Below are 17,462 nucleotides of genomic sequence, written 5' to 3' on the forward strand. Positions count from 1 at the left end.
GGGATAGTCCGTGCTGGCGAGGCGGGCGGACGAGGTCGAGTGGGATGGGCAGTGTGGTGTGTGATGATTTGTTTGGGAGGCCGCGTCGAGCGTGAATGGTCGGAGCTCGGTGCTTCAGCCAAGCTCGCTGATGAGACCCTTTTGGGCGCGTCGGCGGGTGGAGCACGACAGATGGCGTCTGGCAACTAGAGGCGGGCGAGGAGTCACAGGCTCCACTTGCGCAACGGGTGGTGATAAGAGCAGAGCAGCAGCAGCACCGTGGCAGAGGCCAAAGAGGGCTTGGTTGGTTGGGGTGGTGCAAAAAACGGGCGGGCACCTGGAGCAGGACATGGATTTATACCATGGCCAGAGGATGCTGTCGTGAGCCAGGCCTGCGTCGCACAGCGCGGCGTGGGCAATAGCGGCGGGCGTCGGCGGCGGCGTCATTACGAGTGCTGGTGTGGTGTGGGCAGAAAAAAAGACCGGATGGACGCCAGAGCAACGATGCCTCCCCACGGGTGGTTGTTGGCGCGGAACTGGCTGTGCGAATGGATTGGCAGCAGACGACCACGCGTTGGCCGTGGCTGGCTCCGGGCAGCGCCGCTCGTGCCCCTGCCAGTGTGGTGGTCGCATGCCATGTGATGGTGAGAAGGCGACTAGGCCATGTCGGCCGGCGGCTGCGCGTGTGGCTATCGCGGTGGGGACCGAGTGGTGTTGCTGCGCGGTCCTTGGTGCAGTGCAGTATGGCCCAGCCAAGGCGTGGGAGGCTTCCGTCCGTTTCACGACGCTGAGGCGGGCCGAGGGTGATACCGTCGCTGTCTTGGGGCTGGCCTGCTTGCGACGCTGCCGTGTCGACACCATCCACGCCGTCCAGCGAGCGCCAGAATGCCGCCGACCAGCCAGCTCATCACCTTTGGCTCCTTTGTCGTCACCACCCAGGTCGGCCTCGTTCTGTTGAGTGCTGCAGCTCGCAGCCAGCCAGCCAGTCAGCCAACTGACCGGAGCCCCTAGGTTTTCCACCTAACCCGTCTGTCCTTTGCCATTGTCAATCTCAAGCCCCTCCTGCCCGGCCATGTCCTCGTCTCGCCCCGTCGCGTCGTGCCCCGCTTCAACGACCTGTCGACTGCAGAGGTCCACGACCTTTTCGTCGCAGTCCAGCGCGTCTCGCGCATGGTCGAGCGTGTCTTCGCCGCTTCGTCGCTTAACATTGCCATCCAAGATGGTGTAGACGCCGGCCAGAGCGTGCCTCATGTCCACGTCCACATCATCCCCCGCACCAAGGCCGACCTCGACCACAAGGGCGGCTCCGATGCCATCTACGCCATGCTCGACAGCGACGACGCCAACCTGAGCAAGCAGCTGGCACACAAGGCCCGCTTCCCCGCCGTCGACAACAGCAGCCGCAAGCCCAGGTCCGACGACGAAATGCAAAAAGAGGCCGAGTGGCTGGCCCAGGAAATGGCCAAGGATGAGCCTCTTGCTGCTGCTGCTGATGATGATGCTGCTGTCTGAACCACCACGTCCCCCACTCACTCACTCACTCACCCACTCACCCACTGCCTCCATCACTGCCGCTTCCATCTTTACCTGCTAGAAAAATCAAATACCATCATGTTTGCTGCAACTCTGTCGCTCCTGTTAAACAGCGGGGTCCACTGCTGCCCCGAGTCACGCCCCATGGTTGGCCCTCTTGCTTCCTAACCCCCACTTCCCCATCCATTTCAAAACCAACAACTGTAAAATCCCCCTTGCTGCATTGTTCCGTACTCGACCTCGCAAACATCTCTGACGTGCAACATGCTGGGCACCAAGCGCTTGGTCAAACACCACAGTCCCCGATAGGCTTCGGTTTGCTCGCTCTGCCAGCACAACTGTGACACCAAGTCTATTCGTCTGTATTGCCAACAAATGCCAACCGCCGAGTTGAAGACTATCTGGCAAGAGGGCAAGCCTCTGTTTGTCGCCTGCCATCTGGGACAGCATGGAGAGGATGCAGTCCCACTTGGTGGAGCAACTGCCTGTTTGGATACACGCATCCGTCTCGCGTACCACCTCGCCGTCGAAACGTAACTATTCCGAGTAAGCAAGTTTGTCTCAAACGAGTCCCGGTGTAAGTAAGCCCCGACAATGCACGTACCCTAGCCAAATAAACAGTTACAGCCGTCCTCTATGGCATGAACACGTACAAATTCACCATCCATACAAGGGCCATATGGCCCAAGTCGCTGAGGAGCCCATACGTTTTTTGCATCTCTTGGCCACCCTCTCCGACTCCCACTGCTACGCAACTTGCGTCGCATCCACATTCGACCTTGTTGCTGACACTGACAGCTACTGGGCAGTCAAGCGCCAACGAGCACGCCTCCAATACCTGGTTCAAATCCTCAAGGAGCATGCTGACGACCAAGGCAAAGGCTCCTTGTTGCAGCATCTCACGCTCGACTTTCGGCTCACCCGGATTCCTGGTCCAAGGCTTCTTCCGCTTCCTTAGTCGACCGGATACTCGTATTTGCAATCGCTTCGGCCTCCGAAGAGCCTAGAAAAATACATGTTCAGCCTAGAGAGTCTGGCATCGCTTTGTGGTATCAAAAATGTCCAAGTCAACGGGCTCCTTGATTGGTACGCAAAGTGCATGCAGCTTTGTATACAAGGCAAAGGCGGCCAAGTGCAAGAGACCGACTGGCCACAGCTTCAAGTGAGGCGCAGCCAGGGTAGGGGTAAGTTCGATAGTCGCAAGACGACGACGTATTGGGCCACATTGCGCAAGTGACATCGGCCTATGCTGAATTAGAAGGAGTTTGTCGAGCGCAACAATATCGCCCTTCCAGACAATATCGCCAAGTTCTGGACTGGATAGTAGGACTGGGCAGATGGTTACAGGCCCCCCCGCATAGCGATCCTGAATGACATGTGACAGAGAGCCAGGATAGGCCCTTGACAGAGCAATAGCATATCCGCCGTGTTTGAGAGAGCCGCATCCTGACTTACAATCACTGCTAAACGTGCAACCGTGACCATGACTCTGACTCTGTCGACATGTCTACCGTCACACTCATGTGGCCGTCGCCGTTGTAGCTTATTGACGCCAGGGCTCCACCCCACGTTCGCTAATTGATTGGCTCCCGAGCATGACGCGAACATCCATGACATGCCTGACCGACCGGACTCCCTATCGCGCCGCCGCACTTATCGCCATCTGTCCCCCAGACACATCCTCCCCACAGCTTGGTGACAGAAGCTTGGTTGCTGTCTCTTTTGTTTCGTCATCTTCTATTCCTAGCTCTCTAGCTATCCGTCTTCTCTAGGCACTGTCTTCACCTCTTGCTCCCTCCCCGCCTTCCCCCCTTTCAATCGCACTGTCAACGCCACCGCAATGGCTATCGGCGATATCCCCTCCAGCCCCCAGCAGGCGACGGCACCGCCTCAACCCATCGACATTGATGCCTGGACTGAGCAAGCAACCGTTGCCCTGGGCTCTGTAACCATTTCCGTCCCTGGAGATGCGCCTCAGACTGCCCCAGTTACGCTTGCCATTCCGCTCGATGAGCACGATGCGCCCACGGCTGCTGCACACCCTGTAGGTGCTTCAGCAGCCGCAAAAGAAGGCGGATACTATCGTCGCAAGGAGCCGCTTCGCCGCGACAGCATGAAGCGGCGCGAGGCCCTGCTAAAGGGAAAGGAGGGTTCCAGGCGCAGGCAGAGATGGGAGAATGGTACGTTTATCCTTTCTCTCACATACCCGCTTTGCGCACAACACCACTTCCTCCCCATAAAACCCTTGAAATAACCACCATGTCCAACAATAAAATTGATGAGTGAACCTTTGTCACCAGATCGTCTCCTAAACAACCCCCACGCCGAACCCCCGCTCCCCAGAGACTGGGAAGTCCACCCTACACACACGCCCAAACACGTGCCTTACTACCTCGCCCCGCTCTGGGACCAAGGCCTGAGTCGCCAATCCATCGACCGCCGCTCCGCCGCCCTCGCCCAAAAAACCGCTCAGAAAACCATCGCTACCAACCCCTCTGCGCCCGGCATCGTCCCCAAGGAACTCCGCGACAAACTCAAGCGCTCGCGCGGCGCAAAGGGCCTCCTCATGGACCTCGAGAGCCAAGTCAGAAGCTTCGTTGCAGAGTGGCACGACAAGGAGCGCCAAGCCGCGCAGCTCGGTGTCCCCACCGACCCGGACAGCGAGGACGACGAGATTGTTTTTGTGGGCAGAAATGGACACATGAATGATGTTGCTTCTTCGCCTTCTTCGTCGGCCCTGCTGCTGCCCCTCAAGAAGGAGTTGATGCTTTTTGATACTCCCGAAGAGGATGTCGGCGGCTGCTTTGGGAGGTGGCTCGTCCATCATATTGCCGTTTATTATGGCTTGAGCACTTGGAGTGTTACTGTCGGCGATCCTGCCAGGAGGGAGGCGTATATTGGCGTCAAGAAGGGGGGAGGCGACGCCTTGCCTAGGCCCTTGTATGGCTTGGTCTAGGTCTTATCATTTTTTTGCATGTGCGACGTGTATATATGGCCAAGTGGTTTAGGCAAATTGTTGTCTACATGGATTAGAGTACGCATAGTTATTCCACTCTTGTGTTCTGTTTCCAAGACTAATATAGTTAAAGTGTTGTAAAAAAAAAGACCTTTGGGAGAAAAAAAAAGAGATCATACACTTTGTTTCATTTCCTTCATATGACAAACCCCCTCCCCAAACACGCTAGTCGTAATAAAAGGGGGGAAGAGGAGGAGGAGGGAGAACCCATATAGTAGTAGGTAGTATCCAAACCTGTGGGCCCCATACATCTTCTTTATCTTACTCAAAACGACGCAAATGCCAACTCATACGCGAGCGCCAGCGTCATCCTGGCATGCTGCAGCATATGATCGAAGCTAAGATACTCAATCTTATCCTCGGTCGTATGAATCTTATTATCGCTATACTTGAAATCCGACTCAATCACAAACGCCGAGGGGTACCCGGCCTTTGAGGCACTGGCGTGATCCGAGCAGGCATAGCCGCACTTTGTCAGCACATAGGGAATACCGCAGTAGGCGGTGATGATTTTCTTGATAAACTCGGTCAGGCCCGGGTCGACAAAGTCGGTGATGACGCCGACAGATTCTGGTTCGCCTGCGTCGAGCGTCTTTTGCACGTAGCCCGTCATGTCTTGCTGCAGCATGGCTTTTACGTTGCGGCCTGCGCGCTCGTACGCCTGGAAGATTGCCTGGGAGCCGAGCAGGCCGCCTTCCTCGGCCGAGTACCAGTGGAATTCTATCGTGTTTTCTGCTTCGCCCGCGACGATTTCGGGCGAGTGCAGCAGCACCCGGAGCGCCTCGAGGATGGTCACGGTGCCGCTGCCGTCGTCGTCGGCGCCCGGCGCGGCGAGGAAGGCGGGGAAGTACAGGTTTATGCTGTCTTGGTGCGCGCCAATGACAATCGTCTTGTCGCTTTTGCCCGGGATTGTGGCGATGATGGAGGATTGGCCCCAGGGGTGGGCGAACGGTTTTACGGTTGCATTGACGGCGCCGGCGTCGACGAGGGTTTTGTTGACTTGGCTTAGGAGCCAGGCTGAGCTTTCGGCCCCGTAGTGCGACTTGTAGTAGCGTGTGTGGAACGAGGTGAAGGTCTCCAGGTGGGCGCGCATGTTTTCCTTCTTGAGCTCCTTGAGGAGTGGGTCGATGGCCTTCTGGTGGATGGGCTTCTCTGGGAACTTGACGCTCTCGACGGAGACCTTGCTGTTCAGCGTGCCGAGTTCCTTGTTGTGCGTAATGTCGAAGAAGTTGATGTTTTGCTGCGGTATAGTTAGTGTCTAGTTTGTCTACAGTGTCATGTGAGATGACATACTTTGCGCAACTCCCACTTTTCGTTCTCAGTCACCCATCGCGTCTCGCCAGGTGAGAGCTCGATGAGATACTCATCTGGCTCCGCGATAGTGACCTGCTGCTGGTCCTGGAGTACAGCTTGGCCTTGAGGCGACGAAACAGCTGCCGCGAGGGCAGCAGTGTACAGCGGTAGCAAAAGAGTTGTAGACTTCATGGTTTTTGGGTATATGGTTTGCAAGGACGGTGAAGGTTGTATGTTGTAATGCGACTGGTTGACGCGGTGATATGGAGATAACGGCCAAGCCGCCCCAATGACGCGCTATCAGCTGTTTGGCGCTAGTGCAACTCTAGCAGGAGGTCGCTGCTGCGTAGATTCTGGGGAAATTCAAGTTGAGAAGATGTTTTGTTGATCAAGTTGGATTTACATCAGGACTCACACGCGTTCTTCTACACCTATTTTTGCATCTCCCCTCTTGTGTCGATGACCATGTTCTGATGGCTGGATGGTTCAACTGGAAAAGGTGGTTCTTGTCAATACACGAGAGTCAGGCGTTGAGCCTGGCTACTACTACTCAGGGCAATAACATGCACGGTCGAATATCATATCAGTGCTACTCTTATCAGATGTGGTCCCATGGTACATGTACATACAAAGTTTCGCTAACCGTCTACAACCCATGTCTAAATGTCGTCATCATACCACTTGTCACAATAGACACCCAGATACCTTCATCCATCCATTACCAAGTACCTATCAACTTGTGCGTGTTGTCTCTTTGATCGATTGAATCCAGATAAAGATAACTTCGATTCTCGCTTTTTAGCCTAAATCCGACACCGAGGTCACGTTCATCTTTGCATGGAAAGGACATTTCCCCACACCACAGGAAAGCATCAGGTTACAAAGATCATCAAACCGCCACATACTGCTACTATTTTGAGATCATCATGACGGAATCTTCTGTTGTTCTTGTTAGTAGCAACATTGACACGCAACAAAGCAACATGGGCTAATCTTCGGCTTCACTTGAAGGTTACTGGCGGAAACACCGGCATTGGTTATGAGACTGTCAAAGCATTGTATGCTTCGCCGAAACCCTACAAAGTCCTAATGGGTAGCCGCTCCCTGGAAAAAGCCACGGATGCAATCTCCAAGCTCAAGACCGAGGTCCCAGAATCAAAATCTGAAGTTGAGGTAATTCAGCTCGATATCGAGGATGACGAGTCCATTGAGAAAGCATTCGAGAAAGTCAAGAGCAAGTATGGCCGTCTTGACACTCTAGTAAATAACGCAGGTATGTCATAACTCGGCTGGATGTGATAGGACCAGACTCGTTTACTCAGACGGACAGGTGCATCCTTTGACAACGATCTGCGCAAAGATTCCAGTCCCAAAAGTATCCGCGCCGTCTGGGACAAAGCCTACTCGCTCAATGTCACCTCGACTCAAGTCGTGACATATACCTTTGCCCCTCTCCTGATTGCTTCTTCTGACCCCAGGTTACTCTTTGTAACCTCCGGTCTGTCCTCCTTGGAAACTTGCTCCAATGGCGTCGACTCCAAGCTTGTCGATACAGGCAAAGCAAAAGGATGGCCCAAGCCTCAAAACCCTACTCCAACAGCCTACAGGTCCAGCAAAACGGCGTTGAACATGCTAATGTTGAGCTGGGCGATAATGCTTCAGGCGGATGGCGTAAAGGTGTTCGGTATTAGCCCAGGGTTCTTGGCTACGGGGCTCGGAGGATTGGGGCCTGACTTCTTGAAGAAATTTGGTGCAGGAGACCCAAGCGTTGGTGGAGAACTCATCAGGGATGTTGTCCAGGGGAAGCGAGACGAGCATGCTGGCAAGGTTATCAACAAGGATGGTGTGCAACCTTGGTAAACGCGTTGTATCGGGTCATGGGTGAGGTTGGGGTGATAATTCTCTCTCGGAGAATAAGACCCAACCCGATTCAATATCACACTGCATACAGTCGCTCAGTCTATACCAACGTGTAAAGTGTGGCACCGCTTGTCTTTGTACCCTCCTTGCATTTCTTTGGCTCATCTTATCTTCTTGGGGTGGGAATTATTTATTATCTAGTAAGCACTTGTACTGCACAATGTGGTCATATCAAACCCCCCTAAGTATAAACCATTTTGTGTTACGTGGGGGCAGCCGCGTTCGCCTCGTCTCGCTTGTTCAGGTAGAAATCGGTAATGTCTAGCTAAGCTCGCTTGATAGTAGAGAGGCGATATCTGCAGGGAAAACGCTCTGGATCATCAAGATATACATGTTATGCAGAATTTATTCTAGCCCTGTCTGTCTCCATCATCACATCCATAGTGACAGTGATAAGCCTTGTAGATGTTCTCACATTCATCGGTACATCAGCTGCAATTAAGATATGTTGCATAAGAAGAGATAAGGGGAGAAACCAGAAAAAAAAAACAGCGGAAAAAGGTTCCCGTCGCCATGACCCACAGCGGACCAGCTCCCTGATTCTAGAAAGTTGAATGGCGCAATGGGCTGGCCGTTAGTAGTGGGGCAAGACTAATGAGCCGTTTAGACAATTCAGCTTGGTATTGATCAACCCTCGAAATCTTGCCAACCTACAAAGTCTCTACCTTCTTATTTCAGTGATTTGTACCCATATGTTCACAATCGTATGAGGTTCGAGAACCCGTACTGCAAAGTACCTTGGGAGATGGACAGGATTTGCTACAATCGACACACCATCGGGGACCGTAAGCTAACGATTCACATACATATAGGAAGAATCAAGATAACAGGTCTTGGTAATATTGATATGATATTTTTTTTTATAAACTGAACTCGCGCCTTTCGCAAATGGACACTTGAGGTTCCAAGTTCCAAGTTTCGCGGCTCATTGAAATTTGGCCCCCACCCGGCCATCTTAACCGGGCAGCTGGCCCCCAAAACACGGCTGGCAGATGGGCAACTTGCAGTAGTACTACACAGCATTGACATTAGTTCCCTGTCGGCCAAGTACCTATCAGGCTTCGCATATAATTGTACAATGTATGATGAGCTCTGCGGACTAGGCTCCGGCCCCTGCCTCAGCTTTGTACAATACCGAGGCGCATGACTTTGCACCAATAAGGGGACTCCCAAGAGATAGAATTGGGAAAGTGCTTATGAGGATTACATCGAGCCGGGGTGTTACGATTTCGTCCTATCTTCCGGCGGTTACAAAGGCGACGGCTGGCAGACTTTATTCTAGTCTAACACAATAAATACAGCAAATCCCAAAGAGTAGGCTCACACAGTGAGACGGGGCCTCCTTTCGCCATGTCATCAGAAGACAAGTCGATCTATCTTGGACTCTGGACCAACTGGTCTCACGGATCGGTCGTAGGTCTAACCTACACAACCACACTAGACAATGGCGGCTTGTTCATCGCTTTTCTCGCCCTTTTCGTCGCGTTTACCGGTACCTGTTTCTGGAGCATCATCTCCTTCACTGTCCATCAAATCCTGAGTCGACCCTCTCCTCAGGATGCCATCTACCACCAACAACAAGCTATTCTTCGCAGCTCCGACACCAGTTCTGCCGCACTATGGAGGTTGATAAGACTGTCATGGGCTTGGCGTAAGATATCGTGCGCCGCCTCCTTGAAAGCAACGGCAATACCGCTAGTTGCGAGTCTGGCTACCTTTACTGCATTTACTGCAGCTGGTATCTTCTCTTCACGCGTTGCCTCATCCAGAGGCAGTGAAGTCCTAGTAATTGGGGACAATTGCGCTACTGTGAACGGTTCTCTCATAACAAATGACAATGTTGCCATGACTCAATACTACTTTGCCAGTCGAATCAGATCGAGCCTCAATTACAAGGCAAACTGCTATTCAGGGTCAGACTCGACAGAACTCTGCCGCACATTCGTTCGAAACAGCCTTCCCGTCACAGTCACACGCAGCGACTCTTGTCCTTTTGCAGGAAAAGATACCATTTGTCGCACAGAGAACGGGGCTATTCGCATCGACTCTGGGCTTTTGAACAGCCACCACGATCTAGGCATCAATGCGCCGCCTTCATCTCGATTTCTTTACCGCACTGTCAACGAGTGTGCCCCTATACGCGGCAAGGGCTACGCACGGTTTAACACTACAAGTGTGCCAAACACCATGCAGCTCTTATATGGAAGCGATCCAAGAGTATGTCCAGAATCAGAGAATTGTACTATGACATTTGGTTATGGAGTGCGGGTGGGCAGTGCCCTATCACGCAACCAATACACAGTCACGTACGTGCTCCTCCCCCATTATATATGTACCAATCACTGACTTCAAATCTTAGGACCACCACTAAATGGCAGGTGACTGAAGAATTCTCGTACCTCAATATATGGGAGCCAATACCTGAGCTGGAGGTGCCCAACGCAGACATCAGTGTCCTATTCTTGGAGATTAACGATGTTGTTTTCTCCAGTCCGGTGGCTGACCCTTGGTACAACGCTCAAGCAGGACCTCGCAGCGGATCCACGGTCTTGGGCAATACAACTTTCTACTACAGCGACCAGCCGGCAAGGACTCTCGCATGCGCTCAGCAATATCAATTTTGCAATCCGTCGCTTCCCAAAAACATCAGCTGTACACCATTGACGGGGATATTTGAAGCTTCTAGACTGGCTGAAACAACCCTTTTCACAGACCCAAAGGCTAGCAACACCTTCCATTGGTCCTCGCTGGCAATCAAGAATATGGCAAACGGTTTTAATGAGCTCATCACCATCTTGCGAGGTGGAGCCCTTCTCGCAAGTGACACCCTATCTGGAGTTGGACAATTTGCTCTGCCTGACAACCAGTGGGAGCTTGAACTAGAGCATTGGTTTAAAACCACCCTTGCCGATCTTCAACGAGCAGTGCTCGACCAGGCCACTGGGCCAGCAGACAAAAGGGCGGCTTCTATTCATTCTGGACCTACAACCGCAGAGGCACGCGTTGTCTGCCAAAACCAGAAGATTTTATCCGACTCCTACACCTCTTTTAACGTACTCGGTATAATACTTATCTTCTCTATTGGCGGTCTTATTGTGCTCATTTCGGTTTTTCTACCATCAGCAACCGCGCACTTGCAGAAAAAGCGGAAACCCTTCGCCAGCCTCGAATGGGTCTCAAACGACACATTGCAGCTTCAGCGACTAGCACATGAGGCTGTCGGTGCAGGAGAGTGGAAGGGCGCATGCGACGATTATCCACGTACGCGAAAGAACGATCTATTGGCTGTCCTCGATGTAGCCGACCGAAAGCACCCTATGCTCAGATTAGCACCGAGGGCAGCCGACACCTTGGAGACAGTAGTCGAAGAACAACACTACGGCGTGCAGAAAGAGGACGATAGCATGAGGACACGAACATACGACTCGACACAGACTTCTCTCCTCAATGTAGAGATTCCGCGCACGTCTTTGCAGCTTTCACGGCGGTTTACAGACGATGTATGTTAGTAGTCGTAGTAGTCCGGCTTGGGTAGACTAGTCTAGACTCTCCCACTAGATGGGGAAATAGAATACGAGCAAAACTCCGAATCGTAACGAAATAATAAAAAATGTATATTAGAGCAATAACAACGCTGTACTAGCCGCAAAGCACGCCAATCGCGCTAGATAATTACGTGACATGTGCCTCGGCTGATGCGATCTACCATTCCGATAAGCCATCCTTACATACATAAACATACTACTACATTTACCCTTTGCTTTCACTCACACATTTCTGACTCTAACACCCCTTACTCACAAAATAAACTTTCCCAAATGCCAACAACAAGAGGCCAGCAGCACGCCGCAGACATGGAAGCAGCGCTAAAACTCTTCTTCTCGTCGCCACGCTTCGCCGTCGCAGGCGCATCATCTGATCCGCACAAATACGGCCATAAAAGTACGCTCCCCGAAATGACAAAACCCTCCAACACTTTTTTTCCTTCACCCTAGTGCATGTGTTAGCGGGATAATCACCTAACACCCCCCACTTCAGTATTCGCATGGTACCTCCGCCACTCCCTCCCCGCCGTCCCCCTCAACCCGCGCTCTCCCACCGTGAACATCCTAAACAAAGACCACACCACCGTCGCCTCTCCAACCGGGCTTACCGACCCCCCTGCATCTGACTACTCGCTCTCCGTCATCACGCCGCCGAGCGTCACCAAGAAGCTGCTCAAGGAAGCGAAAGAGGCGGGGATCCCTGCGGTGTGGTTGCAGCCGGGGAGTTTTGACGACGAGGTTTTGGAGTATGCGAGGAGCAATTTTAAGGCGGCGATTGCGGGGGATGGGGGCTGGGGGAGCGAGGGATGGTGTGTGCTCGTGGATGGGGAGGAGGGGATGAGACTTGCGGGACGGGAGGGGTCGAGGCTTTGAGGGTTGGGGGGGGGGGGGGGGGGGGGGACTGAGATCGGGCCAGGAAGGGACTTTTTATGAGTATTGATAGAGGATTGAATGAATTTTCAAATTATACTGTGAAATTTGATCTGCAGAAGGCGGGGGGGTTTTTTTTTTTGGCTACTTTGAATGTTGTGATTTGCGTGAAAGTGCGGAATGTTTGGTTGAGTTGCAATCTGAGTTGAAGGCCGCTTTGAGCTGGAGAAGAGTAGAAAAAGTGTGAGATACCGTTGTTCAAAGCCAATTTTCAAGATTAAAATCCCCAAGGCAACCTCAGCGTGTCTAATAAACGCTCAACTCTTTTTCTTAAAGTCTACTATCCCTCCGTGACGTATATTAGATGAGTCAGCAATCAACACTATTACGGTAGTATACTTCTTAAGCACACAGACCCTTGAAGTATTAATAGTTTAGTTATCTAGGATTAGGTATCTGGCTATACTGGCAACATAGTAGTATCAGACTTATGAGAAGGTACTCTGTAACCTGTCCCCTGTCGGATGTACTCTCATGTGTTTGTAGCTTCCGCTTTGTGCACATGGTCCACCAAGTTTCGTAAGCGCGACATTAGTGTTGTCTCACATCAAACAAAGCTAATTCTTTCTGACAAAACATGTAACCTTTTGAAAGCTACGGCCTAACACTACAAACTTTGCAAGTGCGTACTTCTAAAGTTCTAGCGAGGGGAAAAGATAGTTATGTACGTAGCAGTGTATGTATTTATACCTGCCTCCCCTCCTGAGCTTGATGTTAGCTTATTTACACAGCATCAGAATCCAAGTTACATATTCAAATTATCTCATCTATTTACCTTCTACCCTAATAACTCTCATTTAAACATGCGTTCTTTTATTGTTACCCTTATCATTACTTTCGCAAGTACAGTAACTTCGGAAATTCCTCCTTTAGGCTGTATTGTTACATTCGACTACTGTAACGGTGAATTGCCTGGTAGTGGTTGTGTGTCCATATGTCCTATTACAGGTGGTAACCAATATGGCTTGCCAATCAAAGGTGTATGCTTGTGATATGTCTTAATAAACTTATAGGAGTTATTTCTTTCTAACTATAAACCTAGAAACTCGACTGCTGAAAGAGCAGCCAGTGGTAAAGCAAATTACTGTAGTTGGCCTTAATAAATTGGTGTATGAAGGGTTCATGCTAGTTATGTTTCACTCCGTCGACATGAATTTTAAGTCGGACCGATATCAAGCCCAGTGAAGCCACAGAAGCAATAACTTTGGCCAAACCAAAGCAGTAAATCATGGTTAGGGTTAGGGTTAAGGGAGACGCAAGTCTCTTACTATAACATCGATTGGATTTTCATCTTTCTATAAAGCGGTTCTCTCATATATAGGAGATGTTAACATTGTGAGACAATACACGCGGTGCAGTAGCACATCAGGATGTGTCCAAATGAAATATACATTCAATCATAACTCATCGCTATCTAGGCCAAAACGATATTCGAACCGGCAAATTTGGTTACAAATCCTTGGCAACAGCCTCCAAAGACTCCTTGAAAATATTACATGCGTCCGTCAATTCCGCCTCGCTGATAGTAAGGGGCGGGATGAACCTCAGCACATCGAATACCGAAGTGCTGAGAAGAAGCATGTTACGCTTCACACACTCCTGAACGATCTTTGGTGCTATTTGTGGCTGACTTTGTGCGTGTGTTGATGCAGTGTTCGAAGACTCGGATTGGAGAGCTGGGTTCGCAAACTGTACACCAACCATGAGACCAGAACCGCGAATATCCTCGATCAAACTTCCCGCCTTGGTTCCAGACGCCTTCAAGTCATGAAGGAAGGAGAAAATTTGTTTCGAGCGTGCGGCAACGTTGTCAAGAATATTCTCCTCATGGAACGCTTTAATGACTGCTGTTGCCGCAGCACATGCGACGGCGTTACCAGCATATGTTCCACCCATTGATCCAGGCTTTTGGAGGTCCATAAGCTTCTTACTGCTTGCAATTCCGGACAATGGGAAACCGTTGGCAATACCCTTGGCGAAGATGAGGATGTCTGGTCGTACTCCAGAATCTTGGACGAACCACATATTTCCTGTGCGGCCCATACCAGACTGAACTTCATCAGCAATGAGGAGTATGCCGTGCTCATCGCAAATCTGCCTTAGACCGTGCATGAATTCTGCGGGTGCAGGAACGTATCCACCCTCTCCCAGTACAGGCTCTAGGATGATAGCAGCAGTGTCCGAGGGCGAAGTTTGCTGCTGTAGGGTGAGCCTCATTTGTAGCAATGCCTGTTTGACGAGTTCTTCCTTTGGTGTATCTGCAGAAACGCCAAACTGGCTGTAGTATGGGAATGCTGAAGCAAATACACCGCCCATCAACGGTCCATGACCCTCGCCATAAATGGTTTTGGAACGTGTCATCGAGGCAGTGGCGTTTGTTCGGCCATGGTACGATCCTTGCATAACGATAATGTTGGGCTTCTTGGTTGCAGCGCGTGCCAGCTTGACGGCTGCTTCAACTGCCTCAGCTCCAGAGTTCCAGAGAAAGACGTTATCGAGAGACTGGTGCGGGAGAATCGGAATGAGCTCTTTGATGAGCGCAATTTGTGCGGCGCTGAACCCAATGTTGACTTGTGCATGGGTGATTTTGTTGCATTGTGCAGCTGCAGCCGCACTGACTTTGGGATGACAGTGACCGAGGTTTACAACGCCAATGCCGGCAGTCATATCGAGGAGCTTGACGCCCTTGTCTGTCGTGATGTATGTGCCTTTTCCATCTTCAAAGACGTGCTTGGTGAGACGGCCAATGCCTCTCGCAATGTGCTGCTCTCCAAAAGCCGCTGTGTCCATATCGGAGGATGCTGGGCGTGTTGTAGAGAATAAGCGGAGAGGCGTTCGAATGGGCTTTGCACCGACTGACAGAAGGTTACGAGGAGCTGACAAGCAAACTCTGGAAACGACGGTGGCCTTCATTATGTAGTCTTGTGGAGAAACACTAATTGAGTTTGCTTGGGATGAATGTTCTTGATAGAGGGGTCGGCTTGACACGGTTTGACGTAAGGTAAGCCAGGATCTTCCTCCGTACGTGTGGCGCTAGACGCCCTACACGCGCTCATGTGATCGCTTGGACTCTCCATATTCGTCAAAGCACTCGCAGAAGCTTCTTCGCTAACTCGTTCAAGAATTTGCAGGAGGCCCTCTTGCCAACAACTCAAATGTGTTCTTCATTCGTTTGATCAAAAGCTGACGCATGGGTCACTATGCACAGCGATAGGTTTCGGTGTTACGTAACATAGAGACGCCGCCGGCGATTAAGGCGCACATGTGTATGCTGCAACACATGGCAACCTGATAGACCATCTTAGTCTTATAATATGCCCACACCTTTGAGTAGATACATGAAATCTCAAAGGGGTATATAACGGGAATTGGTAGCCTTTGCCTTGCCAGAGACTTCTCATAGCCGTGAATCGTCAGCCTCGGGTAACCTGCCATCAAAAATGACTACAGTCATTGCCACTCTGGCTGATGCATGCCACATAGTTGCGGGATAATGCCTCCTGTGTGACTGCCAGCAATACTAGTGCTAGATATACAAGAGTGTCCTGTTGCTCGCTCCCAAGAACCCATGGTCCCTTAATTCTTCTTCTCCACATGCGATCGGCTATACGTAGTTCTAGTGGTTCGTGTTCCACGGCATCACTGGGTTGGATTTAGGTCCAGTGGCAGTTGTTGTGATTGAAAACTTGGTTTCCTTGATAATCTTCTTCTGGCTGTCTCCATCGCTATTGTCGCAATCGTCGTTGTCGCCAAGCGTCTGAAAATTATCCATGGGAATCCCGCGCGAACGTGATGGTGGTTGTAGATGGTGGGACCCTGAATTGTATGCCCTTCCTGTCGAAGCACCGGGAGTGTTCGAAACTACACTTACTCGGATACGAAGGGAGAGGAGAGGGCGAAGCGCAGGGAGAGATCCGGCTATAAGGCCGATGCCTTCTTCTGTAAGGGACCAGAAGCCAATCTTTCCAGTGCTGAACATGAATTCACCGGGATCGCTGTAGAGGGTGAGGTACTTGAGTCTGACGATTGTGGCTGTCGAGGCACTAAGCACAGTTAGATAGGGCCAAGTGGAGACCGTGCAAGGGTCTTACAAAGAAGCAAGTGCGAGCATTACTGCAACCGAAGCCTTCACCCTGGTTTTCATCTGTACATTCCATAGTAGAATGGCTGGCAAGATTGAGAGACTAAAGTCTGCCGTAATCTCGATAGCTGAGTAGAACAAACTGACGTTTGTGTTGAGTTGGAGATTGCATACACCATTGGATTCTCCCCACAAAGTGTTGATAGGATGGCCTGGTTGAATCAGTCAAACTTCCTCGTCGACCCAAATCCTCAATTACTCACAGATGTTTGCAATGCCGATACAAAACACAAGCGCAGCAACGATACAGGCTCCAATGAGAATCCATAGTCCCCACTTCAAGAAGGCTCGGGTAGCAGCAATACGTAGCAGCGCCACCGCAACACTGATCTTGATGAACATGGCACTGACGCAATAGAAATACTCAGCAATATAGAAGAGCTTCATTTTAGTTAGCCACAAGGTTGTCTTGTTGTCATTGGCGGACGCTTCGGATACTCACTTTTATTCCTATTGCCATCGTCGCCGGAGGCAGATCACGAGAAAATTGCCCAGACCCGTAAAAGCAGCATACTATACAAAGGGCGGCAGTGACTGTGAAAAGAAGCTGGAACGTCAGTGAGTAAGAGTTCGTACCAAAGGTTGGTTCTGTAGACTCACAATACCAAGCAACATCAGATAGTCGTCCATACCCCATGCTTTCCTCCATATCCTAACTCCAGCACGCAAGAGGAAAGTAACCCAGGTTAACGCCAACAATACAATAGCGCAATAGAGAAGTGCCACACCATCACCGGCCACCGGAACGGTCGCCATAACTGCAACTTGACGTAAATAAGCGTGAGAGAGACAGAGGACCGACAGAATCAAAGAAAAGGCGGATACAAGGGATTATCGAGCAGCTCCCCAGGAAATGTATCAACAAGGACAAACGGTTTGCCTCCAGTGAAATGGTACGTAAGAGCCGTTTTGATTCCATTCTGCCCCTGTCTCCACACAAGCACATGGTCAGACAAACACGCATTTCAACGTCGCTTCCAGGCCTGAGACGTTACTACGCTAAGCTTTGAAAATCTTTCCTGAAGTGAACTTGACTACTCTCAATGTGACACTCAACTCCGGCAACTACGGCAGGACCCATAGGTGTCTGACCGGCTGGATGGTA

At 51.0% G+C, this 17,462-nt stretch overlaps 9 protein-coding genes across 9 annotated transcripts; 6 read left to right on the forward strand and 3 right to left on the reverse strand.

Annotated features, from left to right (window-relative positions):
* Positions 1 to 845: 845 nt before the first annotated feature.
* PSV08DRAFT_317862 (HIT-like domain-containing protein) lies at positions 846 to 1,599 on the forward strand. Its single transcript, XM_014220649.2, has 2 exons — positions 846 to 918; positions 991 to 1,599. The coding sequence occupies exons 1-2, from the start codon at positions 865 to 867 to the stop codon at positions 1,489 to 1,491; spliced, it is 555 nt and encodes a 184-aa protein (XP_014076124.1). The 5' UTR covers positions 846 to 864; the 3' UTR covers positions 1,492 to 1,599.
* Positions 1,600 to 2,191: 592 nt separating this feature from the next.
* PSV08DRAFT_353982 (uncharacterized protein) lies at positions 2,192 to 2,470 on the forward strand (the record flags this gene model as incomplete). Its single annotated transcript, XM_066092869.1, has 1 exon — positions 2,192 to 2,470. The coding sequence occupies one exon, from the start codon at positions 2,192 to 2,194 to the stop codon at positions 2,468 to 2,470; it is 279 nt and encodes a 92-aa protein (XP_065948677.1).
* A 697-nt stretch (positions 2,471 to 3,167) lies between these two features.
* On the forward strand, positions 3,168 to 4,656 carry PSV08DRAFT_317880 (R3H-associated N-terminal domain-containing protein). Its single transcript, XM_014220651.2, has 2 exons — positions 3,168 to 3,692; positions 3,813 to 4,656. The coding sequence occupies exons 1-2, from the start codon at positions 3,353 to 3,355 to the stop codon at positions 4,466 to 4,468; spliced, it is 996 nt and encodes a 331-aa protein (XP_014076126.1). The 5' UTR covers positions 3,168 to 3,352; the 3' UTR covers positions 4,469 to 4,656.
* Positions 4,567 to 6,082, reverse strand: PSV08DRAFT_8410 (uncharacterized protein). The gene is made up of 2 exons (XM_014220652.2): positions 5,822 to 6,082; positions 4,567 to 5,768 (listed from the first exon to the last, which is right to left on the reverse strand). The coding sequence occupies exons 1-2, from the start codon at positions 6,011 to 6,013 to the stop codon at positions 4,794 to 4,796; spliced, it is 1,167 nt and encodes a 388-aa protein (XP_014076127.1). The 5' UTR covers positions 6,014 to 6,082; the 3' UTR covers positions 4,567 to 4,793.
* A 240-nt stretch (positions 6,083 to 6,322) lies between these two features.
* Positions 6,323 to 7,770, forward strand: PSV08DRAFT_227617 (uncharacterized protein). Its single transcript, XM_014220653.2, has 3 exons — positions 6,323 to 6,771; positions 6,833 to 7,094; positions 7,152 to 7,770. The coding sequence occupies exons 1-3, from the start codon at positions 6,748 to 6,750 to the stop codon at positions 7,679 to 7,681; spliced, it is 816 nt and encodes a 271-aa protein (XP_014076128.1). The 5' UTR covers positions 6,323 to 6,747; the 3' UTR covers positions 7,682 to 7,770.
* A 1,321-nt stretch (positions 7,771 to 9,091) lies between these two features.
* Positions 9,092 to 11,250, forward strand: PSV08DRAFT_364250 (uncharacterized protein; the record flags this gene model as incomplete). Its single annotated transcript, XM_014220654.1, has 2 exons — positions 9,092 to 10,047; positions 10,101 to 11,250. The coding sequence occupies 2 exons, from the start codon at positions 9,092 to 9,094 to the stop codon at positions 11,248 to 11,250; spliced, it is 2,106 nt and encodes a 701-aa protein (XP_014076129.1).
* A 228-nt stretch (positions 11,251 to 11,478) lies between these two features.
* On the forward strand, positions 11,479 to 12,159 carry PSV08DRAFT_378422 (CoA binding domain-containing protein; the record flags this gene model as incomplete). Its single annotated transcript, XM_014220655.2, has 2 exons — positions 11,479 to 11,683; positions 11,780 to 12,159. The coding sequence occupies exons 1-2, from the start codon at positions 11,560 to 11,562 to the stop codon at positions 12,157 to 12,159; spliced, it is 504 nt and encodes a 167-aa protein (XP_014076130.1). The 5' UTR covers positions 11,479 to 11,559.
* Positions 12,160 to 13,589: 1,430 nt separating this feature from the next.
* Positions 13,590 to 15,201, reverse strand: PSV08DRAFT_317898 (pyridoxal phosphate-dependent transferase). The gene has a single exon (XM_014220656.1). The coding sequence runs from the start codon at positions 15,127 to 15,129 to the stop codon at positions 13,666 to 13,668; it is 1,464 nt and encodes a 487-aa protein (XP_014076131.1). The 5' UTR covers positions 15,130 to 15,201; the 3' UTR covers positions 13,590 to 13,665.
* Positions 15,202 to 15,832: 631 nt separating this feature from the next.
* On the reverse strand, positions 15,833 to 17,113 carry PSV08DRAFT_353989 (uncharacterized protein; the record flags this gene model as incomplete). Its single annotated transcript, XM_014220657.1, has 5 exons — positions 15,833 to 16,259; positions 16,308 to 16,509; positions 16,561 to 16,738; positions 16,800 to 16,904; positions 16,958 to 17,113. 5 exons carry the CDS (start codon positions 17,111 to 17,113, stop codon positions 15,833 to 15,835), a joined length of 1,068 nt encoding a protein of 355 aa, XP_014076132.1.
* Positions 17,114 to 17,462: the final 349 nt, after the last annotated feature.

Source organism: Bipolaris maydis (assembly GCF_028858645.1).
Source record: "Bipolaris maydis strain C4 unplaced genomic scaffold PSV08scaffold_11, whole genome shotgun sequence".
NCBI classification, from domain to species: domain Eukaryota; kingdom Fungi; phylum Ascomycota; class Dothideomycetes; order Pleosporales; family Pleosporaceae; genus Bipolaris; species Bipolaris maydis.